The 19,397-nt window shown below is 36.9% G+C and overlaps 2 protein-coding genes across 2 annotated transcripts in view; one reads left to right on the forward strand and one right to left on the reverse strand.

The window, feature by feature from the left end:
• Window positions 1–19,397, forward strand: part of LOC138691404 (opioid-binding protein/cell adhesion molecule homolog) — a 1,391,213-nt gene that overhangs the window by 683,984 nt on the left and 687,832 nt on the right. The window lies entirely within an intron of this gene.
• On the reverse strand, window positions 18,056–18,947 carry LOC138691200 (histone H1-like). Its single transcript, XM_069812986.1, has one exon. The coding sequence runs from the start codon at window positions 18,912–18,914 to the stop codon at window positions 18,315–18,317; it is 600 nt and encodes a 199-aa protein (XP_069669087.1). The 5' UTR covers window positions 18,915–18,947; the 3' UTR covers window positions 18,056–18,314.

Genomic DNA, 19,397 nt, shown 5'->3' on the forward strand with positions numbered 1-19,397 from the left:
TGTTATTTGAATTGTTCTATCAGTGAGGAAGTGTGTTGTGTCAGTGAAGTGCGTAGTGTCAGTGAAGTCTATTGTGTACGTGAAGTGTGTTGGTGTCAGTGAAGTGGCTGTGCAAAGTATTTGAACAGTGAAATGGTTAGAAGTGTTAGTGAAACCAGGTAGAATCAGTGCTGTGAGTGAGTTGACAGCGAAATAAGTGTAGTGCCGAAAGGTACTTGTGTAGGTACGAACCTGTCACACTCGTGGGTCTTAGTTCGAACTTAGGGTTAAGATACAAATTAGATTTACGTACTTTAAATGTTATTTTAAGTGACCATGCTTCATTTAATTTAGGATGCTCCTTATTATTATTATTATTATTATTATTATTATTATTATTATTATTATTATTATTATTATTAATTATTGTTTTTATTAGTTGTGTTTATTATTAATTGTCATTATTGAGTGTAATTAGTTACCACTGCCACCGGGTATATACCCATTTGCAGTGTGAATAAATACATAGATAATTAATATACTTCTTCACATACACAGCTTCCGAACTATTAGCACTGCCTAAATGAAGCGTATGATCATGTTACTCTCTTATAAAAAAGGCAGTTTTCCATTATTTATAATGGGCACTAATTAACAGAGACATGGACAACTACAAGCGTGTACCACATAAGAAGGATTTCAAACAACTAACTGCTAACAGGCAAGCGATGAATCAACAATGCACAGAATTTGTTATAAGTTACTTGTGATTGGCTACAAAAAATATAATTACAAAAGTATTGTAATTAATTAATTCTACTTTAAAATATAAATAAACTGGTATTAAAATATGCTACAAAAATGATAAATTTGCTTTCGGAGGGAACAAGAGTAAGGTGGTCCGCGGAACTGTTCTGACTTAAAAAAGTGGTCCCCACTTCAAAAAGTTTGAGAAATGCTGCTCTAACCAGTACACGCCCTTTCATGCGACTTACTTCACGGAGGAGGAAGGGCGCGGCTTTTTAACCGGCCAGGACAACACGACCCAATCGCACTTAAGCAACGTTGCCTAGTTGTATTGTTAGGACTCCGTCGCTGATATTGGTGGTAATTAGAGACGGAGGAAATAATTTAAATACCGATATATTGATATTGCAATATATTCCAAACCTAATTTTAATAATCGATATATATTGCAGGAAATATATCAATATATCGAAGCGATTATGGATATATTGTTATTTCGTAAACAAATTAATAGATACAGTATAGTTGTACTACTATGGAATTTCTGTGAATATTCCTTCTTAACTTTTTATTATGTTATTAGCGTTTAAAACGCAACTGCAATATTAAGAAATGAGTATTAGTACTTTTGTTTTACAGACAATATAGATAATATCAAACAGAAAGAAACCATATAAAAATAACGACATAAAATTTCACGTTCCGTTTGAAGCTTGTGCACCACTGTTTTCTTAATTCAACAGGCTCCTTATTTCTCCTTCTGTACCTGCGCTTGATGCCCGTGCATGACGTCAAGGTCAGAAAAATGCGCTTGCTTTGACACCACTGGGCTACGGAGTTAGAGCGAGCCTCAAACATTACCGTCTGAGTCATTTTGCTCGATTATAGCAGTTTTAATTAAGAAGTTCTTTTTGAAAATCATAAACGGCTGTTCTCGAAGTGTTCCGTACATGGAGGGCAATTTGTACTGAATTATTTTGTATTTTATTTTAGCAAGTTCTCTCGCCGAAAATTTATAACCCATTTTTTACATCTGAAATATTACAGTAGAATTTAACATGACAATTAAACGAAATAAAAATATAAAAACCCGAAACTTAAGCATATAAGAACATATGCCAAGCGTAAGTCAGTAGGCCTATAGGCTACCTATACTAAAATATGTATGATTTTTTTTTATCTTTGGGGAGAGCGAAACAATGCAATTCTGGATTTCGTCTTTTGCTGTGGCTGCAATTTAAAGCCTAAATAATACGGTCCCTTTGAGACCCTCATTCTTCTAATAAATCTTTCGCTCCTGTATCATCACCATCATATAATTATTATAAACAGATGAGTTTCCCAGTAGTGTTAGTTATTTGCGCTTCGATCGCTAACTGAATCCGCGCATGTCTGTCTGGCAGAAAAAGTGGTGAAGTTTCCTGACTATATGAATACGTCACATACTGTGTAAAAGTTTGAATGACAAAAATATTATTGGAGCGGCCAGAATATAAAGATTTAAAAGAGAGTCAAATCTCGGATTGCTATTGCAGAGGGCGGAATAAAATATCATTGTTGTGTAATGAAAGATTTTGCCTGTGGTTAATGAGAAAAAAAAATAATAATAATCCGTGACGCTACAGCCCACGAAGGGCCAAGACCGACCAGCCGGCTGCTGACCTCATGGCCACATGCCGAAGCAGAGGTGGACGATCATCCAACCAGAATGGAGGTATCGTGTGGTTAGCACGATGATCCCCCCAGCCATTATAGCTGGTTTGCGTAATCGGATTTCGCTACCTAACGTAGCACCCCGAGTGCATCACGATTCTGGGTGGACTGGCCGAAATTTCATGAGAAAATTCTTCCCTCATGAGGACTCGAATCAGCACGCATTCCGTAACGCGAGTCCCAGGCAGGATGCCTTAGGCCATGACGCGGGACGGTTAATGAGAAAAGCCCGTCAATAATACACAGAACTAGCCTCTTGTTGAAGTGGAAAACGACCCAACTTAAACACCAGGGAGAAGTATCCATTGTCGTTGCAGCAATTTCATGTCCTCGACTAATTATTGCTTTTATTTCTCACATAATTTTTATGTTTCTTGGGAATTGTTCTTATATTTATCACAGAGAAATTTTAAAATTAGACACACAAATACTCATTAAAAACATTAAAGAAACAAGTAAGCAAACTAAGATCAATCAGGGCGTCAAACAAGTTTGCCCATTATCGCCAGCACTATTTAACTTATATATCGACGCAGCCATAGAATGGCAAAGAAATCTTACAATTGGACTAAAGATAAATAATCTGTATATTAACACCATGTTGTTTGCTGACGATCAAGTTATTTTTGCAATGTCAGAAAGCGACCTACAGCGTGCTGTCTACAAACTACAAACATGTGTGATCAATTATAATCTAAAAATTTCTAATAGAAAAACTAAAACGATGGCATTTTTGGGACTAGATCATTTAAGATGTAAAATCGTCATAGATAAAGAAATTATAGAACAGGTATCATCTTTCAAATACTTAGGCTGCACTATTACATACTTAAAATAACAAGACGTGGATATAAAAATAAATAGATTTCAAAGCATGTGTGGAACAATTATAAGAACACTAAAAAATAAAACGTTACCTGAAACACAACTAAAATTTTATAAAACACTTGCAGTCCCATTACTCACCCATGGCTGCGAAAATTGGACACTAAACAGAAATAACAAGAGAAAATTAGAAAGCAGCGAAATGAAATTTCTTCGAAGTGTTGCAGGCCTCACATTATTAGATAAACTAAAAAGTGAAGATACGATAACCTAATAATAACCTCTGAATAACCTAACGCAATAGAGTACAGATATGAAGAGTCCAGGGGAAAAAGGGGGGATGCCCACTTTCAGGCAAAATTCAGATTTCCATTCGCTCATATACGTCATATGAAGTGTATTCATTCTACACTTAGAAAAGGGGAAGAAAGTTCTCAGTTACCGAAGAAGTGCTGGTTAAATATTCCTTGTACAGGGAAAGAAGGGGGCATTTCCATGTCGAACACTGAAAGAAGGGGGTCATACAATCAGTTTTTCATTTTTCCTTGCTATTGGACTGAATATTATAGCGTTTTAAATCACAATCCATTGTTCACAATAATCACTAATAAATTTAGCTTCAACAAAGGAATTATTATTATTCATGTTAGATTTACTAGAGCAACTGAGGTGCAAGCATGATTGACTCTGTATCAGAAACTCTTTGTACCAATACAAAAAAGAGGAAGAGGTTTGGACGTGTTAATGATGCTTTCAAAAAGTTAAGAGCCCAAAGTTTTGAAGCCGGTAAAGAATGTTACTGCAGAAACAAATGTTTTGAAAAACTACAAGTCTTTGATATATTCAGAAAATAATACATGATTTTAATGCACTGGTTGATTGGAATGTACAAAGTTCTCACCTTGCTGGCCTCATCACTGTTCAACTAATATCACGAAGAACGAGCAGGAAGAATGAAGATGATACTGAAACGGAAGAATTGGTGATTTTGTTATGTGTCAGAAAGCCTTCTTATCTGTCCATGGATTAACGAAGAAGAGACTACAAACAATTCAGTTTTCTTTGAAATTTTCTGGATTAGCACGTACTGATGGCAGGAGAAAATATAGAAATCCTCCTCACAAACTATCCACAGGTACACATGACAAAGTCATTGAGCATGTTAAATCTTTCAAAGATCTTTCAAGTCATTACTCAATGGAGAAAACTTCTAAAATTTATCTTCCTGAAACCCTCAACGTAAAGAGAATGTAAGCCTAATGAGATGTATGCCTATAATGAACATTCTGAGACTTATGAAACTTATAGAACTATTCTCCACTGAGTTCAACTTATCATTTGGATACCCAAGATGTGGCACATGCAGTACTTGCGATGAATTTGCAGTCAAGTTAAAAGGATTAAGCACTGAGCTGTTAAAGCTTGCCCATAAGAAATACAACCAGGAAGAATGAGATTGAACAGGAAATAAAGTATTTAGAAGTTCAAAAGAAAGTACATCTTGCAAAGGCACAAACATTTTATCAGCGTAAGACTAAATCTAAAAACAGGTGCAGGAAATCAGAAGAAGTTGAGAGTTTAGTGATGGACTACTAGAAGAATCTGCTAACACCAAACATCTCATATTATAAGCACCAATTATCTTTTTATTCATTTAATGTGCACCAATTGTCTGATTCTAAATCAGTTTTCTATACTTACACAGAAAAAAAAACTGGAAAAAATGGTGCTAATGAAGTAATTTCATTCTTGGTTCACTATTGCGAATTTGAATTATCTTCTAATGTTCGCCACCTAGAACTGTTCTGTGACTGCTGTAGTGGTCAAAACAAGAATTATACAGTAGTGAGATATCTCCATTACATGGTGCATGAGAAAAAGAGGTTCAGTTCAATTCATATCACATTCCCTATTCGGGGACATTCTTACATGGAATGTGACAAGAATATGGGACTTGTAAACACAATATCAAAAACTGAAATTCCTGATGACTGGAATAATATAGTCAGATGTGCCAGAACCAAGCCACATCATTTCAAGTCAATAAAGTCGATAATCCCATGATTCTAGATTGGACTAGGCGTACATTCTTGGAATAATTTTACCTGAAGGAATGTCCATTCCAATCAAGGCCAGTGAGGGAACTGCGAATAGAAGAGAAACATCCAAGAATGGTGGTTCATAGGAATATTTACAATGGTGCCTGGTACTCTTCTGTGATTCGACCTCCACTTAGAAAACGGCCAGTGAATGAGACTTATTGAATGGAGAATTCTTATATCCAGACAGAGCATATGAAGTTTTTATTTACTTGGTTATTTAACGACGCTGTATCAACTGCGAAGTTATTTAGCGTCGATGGAATTGGTGATAGTGAGATGATATTTGGCGATATGAGGTCGAGGATTCGCCATAGCTTACCTGATATTTGCCTGACGATTGGAGAAAACCTTGGAAAAAACCCAACCAGGTAATCAGCTTAAGCGGGAATCGAACCTGCTTCCGAGCGCAAATCCAGATCGGCAGGCAAGCGTCTAAAGCCTTGGTTTTTCTTAACTGACGCATGCGACGTTTGAGGTGCGAGACGGGCCACGCACCACGCACTTCGTATGCGTCGGTTCAGAAAAACCAAGGCTTTAGCCGACAGAGCTACGCCGGTGGCTGCATATGAAGGTGGAATTATATTTTTAGAACATCAGTTTTAAGTAGGTCTTCTTATTAATTTATTATATTATTAATATAATATTATACTGTATTATTTTTGGGAAAATTGCCGATATCACAAGAGAAGTGGCAGGATTTGAAAGAATTAAAGGTGCTATGTGGACCAAACGCTCAAAAATTCTACTCAGTTCACAAAATTTGCTGTGCATGAACAGAAACAAACTGAAAGAGAACCATTTACTCAGTGTTATGAAGTGCTAATTTTATATTTAATTTGTCTATTGATTTTATAATTAACTAATATTTTGCTCTTTTTCTATGGTATTTTTAATGCCATTATAGGAGTAGGACCACCTTTATTCACTTTTTTAGTTGCCAGAGCCCCATTTTTCCCCTGTATGAGGTTACATCAAAACAGATTTTTAATTACTGAAGTCATAATACTCCAGTGTTGTGCACCACACGTTGTATACTGGTAGAATATATAACAATAAATATCACAAAATAAAATGGAGGTATTAGTCAGTATTATTTTCGGAATGATAGAGTTTCAAATTTTAAAATTGATTTCCTGAAAATTGTTTAAAAGTGGACATCCCCCCTTTTTCCCCTGGACCCTTCATATATAATCTTTATGAGCGGGTACAAGCACAAAAACAAAACTGTAAGAAAACATTGAACGTATGGAATATTATAGACTTCCTAAAATCCTCCTCAATTACAATCCTATTGGTAGGAGAAGCGTTGGAAGACCTAGAACCCGCTGGATAGATGACATCATCCTTTGAAGTCGGAACAGGCCTTGAGGCCTATACCCTGAAGTTGAAGAAGAAGAAGAAGAAGAAGAAGATGAAGATTATGATAATAATAAATCGGGCAAAAGAAGAGAACATGTAAATATGTGCATTTAAATATGCAAAATAAAAATATATATTTAAATGCATAGGCAATATGCATTTAAGAAGGAAAACTCTCGAAATATGCATTTATGCGAAATAAAGTTGGCTTCAATCGAACATAAAATCCATGATCGGTAAAGATCTACTTTTACTATTTAATACGGCAAATTAGTAATGACATGAAATTGCATGAAGTTCCGTGGTATACTCATAATAGTTCTGGGATCACCAATTGATAGTTCTACAATAACGTTCTAATTACAAGATGAGAATGTTTAAACATATTAGATGCGTTATTAGGAACTTTCAGAATTTTCAAACACAAATCACATTTAATTGTTTGTTTTCCACTCTTGTGTTCTGAATAAAATGCAATGGAAATATGCGGCATACACAAATACAATTCAAATTTCTCTCCATGCGACCTTGTTATTCCACTGCCTTCTTGATATCACTGCAACTGTTTGCAAAACCAGCTGTGTTTCATGGACAAGGAACAACTTGTCTTTTTGTGGAAATTTTTATGAAAATATAGAAAAACTTTGAACCAAAGTCAGTGAAGTAGAATTTTTTTATGTAATTATATGATTCCCAGTATCTATTTCTCCAACACAGGTCTGTATTTCTGCTGAAATTCAACGTTCTACCTAAAGTGATTATAAAGTAATTAATTCTTTTCACTCTAAAAATTGCAATTTTTGTACAGTATATGCTCAAAACAAATTAATTAATAATTAAGATTCTAAAATAGATACATTGTTCTGGTTTTCACTAAAAGATTCCATTTCCGAAACAGGAATTGGCATATTATTTCATAGCTTCAAGGACAGAAGAATATAACTTTTTGTGGGGTTCCTACGTTTCTAAATAACTGTATCTGAACTTATCATATAAAGTGCTATATTTATTTACATCAGTTCGCATCTTCGGTGGGGAATAGCGACAGTAAACATTATTATAGCGTTGTGAGGAAGCTGTATGAATAAAATAATTAATTCAGTAATTATTTAATTAATATTTAATTTAATAAAACAATAACCTACCGAAGTTTCCATAATAATTTTCACACCACTTACATTTACAAATTAAGCACGTAAGATAGGCCTAGGTATTATTCTAATTTCGGAGTCATCTTCTAAACTAGATAGTTAAGAACATTAAAGGTTGACGCTCACTGGCACGAACCGACCGGGACGGAAATCTACAGCAGTCCGTCTTCCTCGGAAGCTCTGACGTTCACTGCTCGGAATATTCCGGTACAGTCGACAGGCAGTCTGGTTTAAACATGGAGTGGGATAGTAGTGATAGTAGCTTGGCGATGGGAAAAACCTACAGGTTAGCGTCCCGTAGATTGCAGTCGATCTTAGATCACCTCCAGCCGTGGTTCCACGACTGGAGAATCAAGGTCAATGTAGATAAATGTCAGGCCATACTCTTTTCACTAAGAGCGAGACTCGAAGACATACCACCTCCACCCACACTTTTCGGACAAGCAATGCCGTGGATGAATCAAATTAAATACTTAGGGATCATTATGGACTCTCATCTCACCTTCCGAGATCATATCCATTCCCTTCTTCGTAAGGCCAATGGATTGATAGTTAGACACTATCCCATTCTGGCGGCCTTCACTCCTGACAACCTGGGGGTAGGACTTACCATGTATAAGGCCCTCATTCGGTCTGTAATAACCTATGCCGCACCCGCATGGGGGTTCGCGGCAGTGACCCATCTCCGGAAACTCCAAGTTATCCAGAACCAGGTGATTCGCATCATAACACATCTCCCGCGAGTCGCTTCGAGAGAGAAGTTCCACGATGAGCTAAACTTGCCAACCGTAGACGAGTTCATTGCTCGACTGGCTAGAAACCTGTATGAGGCCGCTCGTGCCAGCCCCAACCCGCTCATATCAGGCCTCGGCCGGTATGATCCTAGGTTACGGCGAAGACAACAGACAGGTCCACTAGCTATTCTCTTAAGACAGGAAAACAGGGAGGCAGGTGTCACTCCCAGATTTAGGTAGATTATTCATTCATGACTTAATCGAATAAGCAACCACTGTGAAATGACCTGCTCTAACTCGGGCTATAAATCCATTCTATCCCTCTTACAGGTCTACGGAGTGAAGAGTCAATTGACTAGTCTCCGGATCTAACAGAAACCATCAAAAAGCCAATTGGCTAATACCATTATGATGATTAAATAACTTGAGCTAACATATCGTTCCCAATAATTCCGTTTTGCTGATTGATGGAGTTGTAATAGAGCCAATTGGCTAGTCTATATCCATCGAATCCAGTCATTTTACCAAAGAGCCAACTGGCTAGTCTCTGAAATTGAGACATCTCATCCTGCCTAAGGTTTTTCCGTGGTTTTCCTAAGGCGTTAAGACAAATGTCGGGATGAGCCCTAAAAGAAATGGGCCACGGACCTGCATTCACTTCCCCAGACATTGGTGACGGCTCAAAATTAATGATTATTCACATCGAACTCGGGCCCTAACAGAATTCAATCGTCCCCTTGTACAGATCAATGGAGTCATCAAAGAGCCAATTGGCTGGTCTCCTGATCTGAGAAAAATCAACAAAGAGCCAATTGGCTATTGCCGTTAAGATTAATCCCTATGCGTTCGATTCTTCAAACAGCCAAACTGGCTATTGCCGTTTCGTGCCTAGACTTCTATGACTCTTCCTCGTAGTTGGTACCATCGCGTCTCTCCTCCGGATCAGGTCGCTGTACTTCTGCAACTCCTCCCCCCCCCCGTATGTTGTAGCTAATCAGTTACGTCCATTTTCGGCTTATTCACTGGAAATTTCTAGCGCTCCTTGACTGGGGCGGCGAAACCAGAAGTGAGACAAGTGGCCAAGAGGCTTGGAGCTCACATATTCAGTTTTTCACAGCCCCTACTCCCCCCTTGCAAGGACGTGTTTTCACGTACCTTTAAAGTTTCTCCTCCCACTTCCCCCCCTCTTTCATTCATTCATTAGTGATAGTAGCAGTTCCGAAGGTGATTTTATTTTGCTGATACTTTTAGCTGATGAAGAGAAAAAAATAATAATAATAAAATATGGGGGCATAACTAGAGCCCGGATTTTATGTAATATTAAAATGAGAAATATTTACATAAATATGTAGCTAAAATGACAAAATATGTAGATAAATATGTAATAAATAAAAATATGTAATTCAAAATCTAAGCTTTATTAGATGTATTTCTGCACACTAATAATAGATTACAAGTGCAAATGTGATTCAACCTCATTTAATTATTGTTTGGAGGCACAATTAATATAATTAAATATTTTTCCATATTTTCTGCCGTCATTGATCGTCTCGTCAACGGCAACCCATACGTAGGAACTATCAAGTCCAGCTCTAATCGTTTCCATTGTGTCAGTGTAGCTGGAATTCAAATAATTTTTCCGGAGTATTGATTCATACGAAATATTGCAGTCGCACTATTTGCTTAGGAATGCTTGAAACTTCGGAACTTCACCTTCATACCATGGTATGTTTGCAGCAACCATTGCCATGCACAAATTTTTATTAAATTCACTAGTAGAAGTCGAAGAATGTTCCAGCACCACTTGCGTATGCTGGGTAACTTTCGGTGTTGCACCCCGGATTCAATTCACCGGCATTATCACCTTCATCTCATTCAGACGCTAAATAACGTAAGATGTTGATAAAGCCTCGTAAAATAACCTACTAAAAACACTTGTACAAGAACTTGTTTCTTTTCGACGGAGCTCGTTTTATATTTCTCACATGAAGTCCAATTTTTAAATGCTATTCTATTATGACTTCATGGAGCACCCAATGCATTTGTCACACACTTTACACAGCACAATTTTACCATCGTAGTAAAGGAATCGTCAATTGAAATCCTGTCTTTTAACTTGGATGCGAATGGCAAGACTAGCTACTTCTTTCACCTGATGTGAAAATAAGCTTGTCAAGAAAACAGAAAAAAAAAACTATTGTTTTCTTTTAGAGCAACTGATTGGGGGTGTTTGTATCAAACAGTCATACCCACAGGGTAACTTTCACTCTTTCCTTCACCGCGTTAGCAGTACAATGACCCTACCTTTGCATTGGTATTTTTTCCTATTTTCATTTTACTTCTTTTTTTTATTTTAGTAAGTTATTTTACGACGCTTTATCATCTTAGGTCATTTAGCATCTGAATGAAATGAAGGTGATAATATCGGTGAAATGAGTTCGGAGTCCAGCACCGAAAGTTACCCAGTATTTGCATTTGCTCATATTGGGTTGAGAGAAAGCACCGGAAAAACCTCAACCAGGTAACTTGCCTCGACCGAGAATCGAACACGGGCCACCTGGTTTCGTGGCCAGACGCGCTAACCGTTACTTCACAGGTGTGGGCCCATTACTTCTTAAGGGGTATACAAACTATTAACATTGCAAACAGATGTTCATTTTTTGACCCAATACGTTGACCTACTATTTTTAATTATTAAATTATATTTATACACTAGAGACGAAGGAATAAGCTTTATGAACAATTTTAAAACATAACTTAAAAATTAAGTAGAGGGAAAATTGCTGAAAAATGTGTATTTTTTTCAAAACATGCAATATCCTTCAAAATATATAAAAATATGTAATATATGCCAAAATATTTATTATGTACCAAATATATAAAAAAACATTTAAAACTTCGGAATAATAATCTCTTTAATATGATTAGAGGACATTTTAGCTTTCCTTATAGCTACATGTATAGGAACAGAATATGTAAAAAAATTACATATAATCCGGGCTCTAGTCATAACATTATAAAAAAAGTGTTTTTGGTGAATTTAACCATCTTTTCCCATTTTTCTATTAAGATCCAGTAATGTTTAATTCAGTACTTTCGTATGAGCGAAGAAAAATTTTTAGAACTTCATCTGTTATTAGCACCTGAAATGAAGGGAAACATCACATTTCGAAGATCAATCAGCACAGAAGAGTTATTAGCACTGTTAAAATTAACTTTTAATCATCAATTTTAAGAATAATCTAACTGAAGAACGCACCAGCACGTGTTGAATGGGAAAATACTGAGAACAGACAACACAATTTTCTCCGAAGAGCAACGAAGACATACGAATGGTGACGATCGCCATCAGCCGTACCCGAAATTTCCTCTAGGGTCGTGTCGCGAGAACCCTGTCCGTCAGGACCGGCAGCCGGTCGCTTCCGTTCGGACAATTGAGCCTTTGCCGTTTAAGAAACAAGCATACGTCTCTCGCAGAATATTTCCGGTTCGTTCCGTTCCGGTCGGTTCGTGCCGTGAGCGTCAACCTTAATGCTATTATTATTTTTTTTAGACAAACGATAATTTTGCTTTAATATACAAACGTAAAATACACAGATATTAATTTAATTTTTGCATGTTTCTCTTATGTGTCGCAATATTTGAATCTTCATTAAATCAATTTTATGAGCTCTCAGATTAGTGACAAACTGTACATCATTCTTCTTTACCAACGTCCTTGACATCATCTGGAGCTTCCTCCTACCAACCTAGGGTTTCGAATGCAATGCAATAAAATTGATGATAATCCTATAAAACTGCCTAGTCATTAATAACGCCTATGCAATAAGTTATTATATATGAAGGCTTTCAATTTATCTTTAAATTAAGCAAATTCTCCTAGGTTTTGCGATTTTGATTCTCATATTTGCCGTGTTTTCCCGTTATCCTATTATTATTATTATTATTATTATTATTATTATTATTATTATTATTATTATTATTATTATTATTATTATTATACGAAATTTATAAACTTGTCCTTGCTATCTGGGAAAAGGAAATTGTATCAGAACAATGGAAGGAGTCCATAATGGTACCTATCTTTAACTGTAGTAACTTTCGAGGAATATCACTTGTGTTGACTTCGTACAAAATTTGTGAAATATTCTTTTGAGAAGATTAACTCCATATGTAGATGAAAATATTGGGGATCATCAGGGTGGTTTTGAGGCGTAATAGATTAACTATTGATAAGATATTTTGTATTCGACAGATAATGGAGACAAATGGGCGTATAAGGGTATAGTGCATCAGTTGTTCATGGATTTCAAAAAAGCATATGACTCGGTTAAGAGAAAAGTTTTATATGATATTCTTATTGAATTTGGTATTCCCAAGAGACTAGTTCGATTAATTTAAATGTGTCTCAGTGAAACGTATGGCAGAGTCCGTGTAGGTCAGTTTCTGTCAGATGCGTTTCCAATTCACTAAAGCAAGGAGATGCACTATCACCTTTACCTTTTAACTTTGCTCTAGAGTATGCCATTAAGAAAGTCCAGGATAACAGAGAGGGTTTGGAATTGAACGGGTTACATCAGCTGCTTGTCTATGCGGATGACGTGAATAAGATAGGAGAAAATCCACAAACGATTAGGGAAAATACGGAAATTTTACTTGAAGCAAGTAAAGAGATAGGTTTGGAAATAAATCCCGAAAAGACAAAGTCTATGATTATGTCTCGTGACCAGAATATTGTACGAAATGGAAATATAAAAATTGGGAATTTATCTTTTGAAGAGGTGGAGAAGTTCAAATATCTTGGAGCAACAGTAACAAATATAAATGATACTCGGGAAGAAATTAAAAACAAAATAAATATGGGAAATGCTTGTTATTATTCGGTTGAGAAGCTTTTATCATCCGGTCTGTTGTCAAAAAAATCTGAAAGTTCGAATTTATAAAACATTTATATTACCAGTTGTTCTGTATGGTTGTGAAACTTAGACTCTCACTTTGAGAGAGGAACATAAGTTAAGGGTGTTTGAGAATAAGGTGCCTAGGAAAATATTTGGGGCTAAGAGGGATGAAGTAACAGGAGAATGGAGAAAGTTACACAACGCAGAACTGCACGCATTGTATTCTTCACCTGACATAATTAGGAATATTAAATCCAGACGTTTGAGATGGGCAGGGCATGTAGCATGTATGGGCGAATCTAGACTTGCATATAGAGTGTTAGTTGGAAGGCCGGAGGGAAAAAGACCTTTAGGGTGGCCGAGATGTAGATGGGAAGATAATATTAAAATAGATTTGAGGGATGTGGGATATGATGATAGAGACTGGATTAATCTTGCTGAGGATAGGAACCAATGGTGGGCTTATGTGAGGGCGGGAATGAACATCCGGGTTCCTTAAACGCCAGTAAGTAAGTATTATTAGCAGTTAACACTAGCACAGCAATAATACCGCAATAAAATACGTACATAAAACAAACAGCAAACGATAACGTATTATGCGATCTTATAACATCACAATGTAAGATATTGGTCACAGAATACAGAAATGAAAGGAATGAATTTTAAAGCATGTTGCAACGATAATCTTTATACTGAACAACAGTGACTTCCGATTTTTTTAAAAAATCAGAGAGTTTACTACATTGCAAATATGTAAAAGGAAAAACATGTAGTCTAAAAATTTGCCCTTTCAATGTACTAATTTAGAGTTTCGGATGCAATACATTAAAATTGATGATAATGCTATAAAACTGTCTACAATATAATCGAAAGTAGGCCTAATCTCACTAGAGGTTTTGATTTATCTAGAGAAAATCAAAACTCGAGTGGGATTTAATTGGGTATTACACGATTAGAAGAAAGTATATAAAGATTGGAAGTAACGAAGTGCTCCAATACAATAAAATATTGACTTACGAAAATACAACTGTCTTCAAATGTATTATTGTACCATCTCAACATTACGTTAGATGGCAGTAGTGTGTTATGATTAGCTATTTTCTTGTTATCAGTTGTACCAAATATGGAATCTTCATTGAACTGTATGGACGGTTAGTAGTCAAGAAGGCTTTGTTGATTCAATTTAATTTTTATTAAAACAGTTGCATTCTACTTCAATCATCCGGATCCCAGTAATCAACGTCACTTGACAGATGATTTTCAATAAATCTTAGTATTAAACAATCTCTGATACGTGACTATCCATAATATCATATAGCAGAAGCTATAACATAACCTAAGTAATATAAACAAGTGTTAGAAAAGTTTTAATTAGAGATGATGAAATAAACAAGAAAAGTTTAAATTAAAGATTAGGACATAAAAAATAAACATGAATAATTTTAAAAGGAATAATTATTGAAAGTACAATTTTCAGGTTAGAATGTTTTAGTGGTTGGTGGTTCAGTTGATGTTATATTGGACGTGTGCATAAAAGAAGTGAACTCGTTGATATAAATGGTGTATTACTCAACTTATTCAGGATTTCCGAATGGTGCTTTTCATTTATTTGTAAATAAGGTTTCAGGGAAGATGCATAGCTTTATTAATTCTTGTTCTTGGATGCCAATGAGTCATATTTGAAACTGCTGTGCATCGACTGGAGTGGTTTGCAATTTTCTATTTTTTTGACGTCCAGACCAGTGCATTTTGAAATGTTGGCAATCAAAGAAACAAATGCTAGGGTAGTGATAAAAATAAACAAATGCTAGGGAAGCGATAAAATTAAACAAATGCTAGGGATGCGATAAAATTGTGCGATAAGCAGCCATGATTGGTTGAAAGACGTCCTTTCGTACCGTTTTATTGGTCAAAAGTAGTGTGACGTAGTAAAAGTGTAATAGTCATTAATAACGCCTATGCACTAAATTATTATATGTGAAGGCTTTCAATTTATCTCTAAGTCCAGAAAATTCCCCCAGGCTTTGCGATATTGTTTCTCATATTTGCCGTATTTTCTCATTAATGTTATAATTATCAGCAGCAAGAATATCGCAATAAAAATATGTAAAGCAAACGAACAGCGAACGATAACGTATTCTACGATCGTATGAAAATATGTCACAATGTAAGATATTGGTCATAGAATACACAGACGAAGAGATTAAACTGGAAGCATGTTGCAACGATAATCTTAACAATGAACAGTGACTTCCAATTAAAAAAAAATCTGAAAATCTATGAATAATACGAGTATTTCAATCTTTGAGGTAGCCTAGAGAGCGGTTCAAAAACTTGATGATTTTATTATTCGCCGATTGCCTTTCATAGCTTAAATTGCAATAAATCGCCCATTTTACAATCCTGGAACCCACAGTAACGAAAGTGTTGGAGCGCTTTCCCGTTACTGGATGTAGTCTACGCCTATGCAATACCCGAAACCGTGACCTTTCTGACCAACCTAAATGTAGGCTAACCAAAACAATGAATAATTATTTTATTGTCTTTAAAAATTGCAAATAAATTTCCGCCCTGTTTTCAATCTGGAAACGATTATATCGCCTTTAAAGACCTCTGCTGTTTCATTTTACAATTTTGTTATATATATATATATATATATATATATATATATATATATATATGTTCAGACTTCGTCGATTGCACATGTGTTCACTCATTAAGATATTCAATAAATTAAATATGGAGCCATCTGCAAACGTTTGCGCTATGTTACAAGTTGTTACTGCAACAGAAAGGAATACTAGCGAGGTCTTCAGTGGCAATAATTCTCCTTTCAACAGCAAAGTAGGCCGCACCGGCACCGGAGCATCGAACGCGCATCCTAGCATCGGGGCTGCCCTATACACCGCGAGACAAACGTCAGACTTCGCGTATCGTGAGGAACAACATAACGCGGGACTGCAGCGACCAATGAGGCGGGAGCAGGCAGCCGGCGGTGGGAGACTAGCTGCAAGTGATTGTCGTACAAGGTAGCAGTGGGGAAATGAAGTCGACCTTGGTCTGATTATGAAACAAATGTTGGCCCTCATAAGGACCGTTTATGACCTCATGCCGAGGTCGATGCTCCAGGAGGAGTTGTTCACTTCATCTTTGGGACTAACTGCAAGGGATTATCGTACAAGGTAGCAGTGGGAAATAAGGTATTTAAGTCGACATTGCTCTGATTATGAAACAAATGTTGGCCCTCATAAGGACCGTTTATGACCTCATGCCGAGTTCGATGCTCCAGTTGTTCACTTCTTTGGGCTGGCTTTCTTAGGAGACTTCGCCTTCGCCGGATTGTTGTACAAGCTTGCAGTGAGTAGAGATGGGAACGATATAGCGGTTTTTACGAAATAATACAGATATTTTCTTTTCGATATAGCGATATCGAAATTTTGATTCAATATATCGTATAATATATCTGTTTTCTCATAAATTTATCGATTTTTTTTTTTTGTGGAATTATTATCATTATCAACAACAACAAAATTCACACTAGACAACTCCGATAATTCCCGAGAGATGGCGCTACTGAAGGTGTACAGTTACATAATTGTGCAACCTCACTCAATATCTTGTTCTAATTGGCTGGACTGGAATTCGAATTCAAACTGTTTAATATGCAGCACCAAATTCTAAATGCAGCGTGTGCGAACGTGAAACAAACGGGAGATTTATCTACTACTGTTTTGATATTGTTATTAATGTTCTCCAAGCCAGGAGTAATTCCCACCCTCTAAGGAAACCGTCTGACCTCAAAACGGATATCAAAACTTTTATTTCTATATTCTGAAATGGAAAGAGAAACAAGGATTTCATACCAATGTAACATTTGTTTACGTCTATGATTTCTATGCACAACCTAGTGCTGACATTCTGTTTTCTTATTATATCTTTCAGTGCATAAAAACTCTATCCCTATAATTATCACCATTGTTGTTTGGAATGTTGGAGTGTAACAATAACTTGCAATGGGAAGTTACTATAGAAGGATTGTATCAAATCAAGTTTGTTAAAACTTGTAACATTTTAAGTACTGTTCACTTACATTTAAAAAAGAATTAAAAGTTCTGTTTACTTACATTTAAAAATGATACGTTGTTAGGTAGAAAAGAGCATTATATGTGTTCTGGATTGAATCCTATATAACAGTAGATTAATTGAATCGTGTTCCAATATCAAATACTCAACCATGTAGAGATAACTAACTTTTTCCCCACTATCATTTAAGCTTCCTTGCCTCCACTATAATTTCGATTTAGGTAGGACCTACATCATATGGTATTGAAAATGTATTATTTATTGTTACAATTTTACATTTACGCTTTTGACTTATGTTAACTTCAATGGTAAAATGGAATATGAAAACTTAAGTAATGTTATTGGAATACAGTAAATATACGCCTCAAAATGCAATTTGCTTACGGAATAGCGATATCTTTTCCGCGATAAGTAGCGTTTATCGAAATTAGGTTTGCAATATCAACATATCGGTATTTATTTCCTCCATCACTAATTATGAAGTCTATCTCTGCTGATTATGAAACAAATGTTGGCCCTCATTAAGGACAGTTTGTTACCTCGTGCCAAGGTCGATGCTCCAGTTGTTCACTTCATCTTTGGGACTAGCTGCAAGAGATCGTCGTACAAGGTAGCAATGGGAAATAGGTATTATGAAGTCTATCTCTGCTCTGATTATGAAACAAATGTTGGCCCTCATAAGGACCGTTTGCCTCATGACGAGGTCGATGCTCCAGGAGTTGTTCACTTCTTTGAGCTGGCTTTCTTAGAAGACTTCGCCTTCATCACCTTCTTCGGGCGGGGCGCCTTGGGCTTCTTAGTGGGCACTTTAGACGCCTTCTTGGTCTTGGCCAGGGACTTCTTCGCCTTCGGTGCAGCCGGCTTCTTCTCAGACTTCTTAGAGGCTGCCTTCTTGGGAGACTTGGCAACCTTAGCCTTTGTGGGCTGCTTGGCTTTCGGTCCGGAACCCCTGGCCCGGGCGGGTGCCTTCGTAGCAGCGGCCTTCTCGGGTTTGGCGGAGGAAGGCAGCTTGAAGGAGCCGGAGGCACCTTTCCCCTTGGTCTGCACCAGCTCTCCTGACGCTACGCCGGACTTCAGGTACTTCTTGATGAAAGGCGCCAATTTCTCGGAGTCGACCTTGTAGTTGGCGGAGATGTACTTCTTGATGGCCTGAAGTGACGATCCTCCTCTCTCCTTCAGAGACTTGATCGCGTTGATCACCATCTCACTAGTCGGGGGATGTGCTGGTTTAGTCCGCGGCTTCTTCCCCGCAGATTTCGCCTTCTTCGTCGCTGCCTGCGCCGGGGCTGAAGCAGGAACTGGAGCTACTGATGCGTCTGCCATTCTTCTGGAGTGTTGCCGCTTAGTCGCTGTATCGCTGAAACTGAACGAGTGAACTCCGCAGCGCCGCAACTAGTTTTGTTAAAGCAACCATTCCTCGGCGCGGACCGCGGCGACAACACAACAGGGAGTTTCCAAGGCAAGGAGACAGGGACAGCTTTTCGTACGTATTCTAAAAGTTAAAGCCACGAAAATAATTAAATATTTAATTTAGGTGACTACAATCCGGTTTTAGATTAACATAAAAGTTCAAAATAAGTCCTAAACATGCTGGTATAGAACGAAAACGTCCAGTAAGACGTATATGACGAATTCTCGGCGGAGCACCGGTGTTGCGATGCCCTTTTTAACTTAATTTGGCCGCTATCTTTCTTACAAATAAATAATTAAATGCTTTTTTCTTTCGAGAACAATCGCCGGAATTCATTAATGGAGATTAATTGTAGTTAAGATGAATTGTATATGAATATTATGTGAAGTTTCGTG

Source organism: Periplaneta americana, chromosome 16 (assembly GCF_040183065.1).
Source record: "Periplaneta americana isolate PAMFEO1 chromosome 16, P.americana_PAMFEO1_priV1, whole genome shotgun sequence".
NCBI classification, from domain to species: domain Eukaryota; kingdom Metazoa; phylum Arthropoda; class Insecta; order Blattodea; family Blattidae; genus Periplaneta; species Periplaneta americana.

Coding starts and splice junctions, on each gene's coding strand:
- LOC138691200 (XM_069812986.1), bottom strand. CDS start 18,914: ATGGCAGACGCATCAGTAGCTCCAGTTCCTGCTTCAGCCCCGGCGCAG.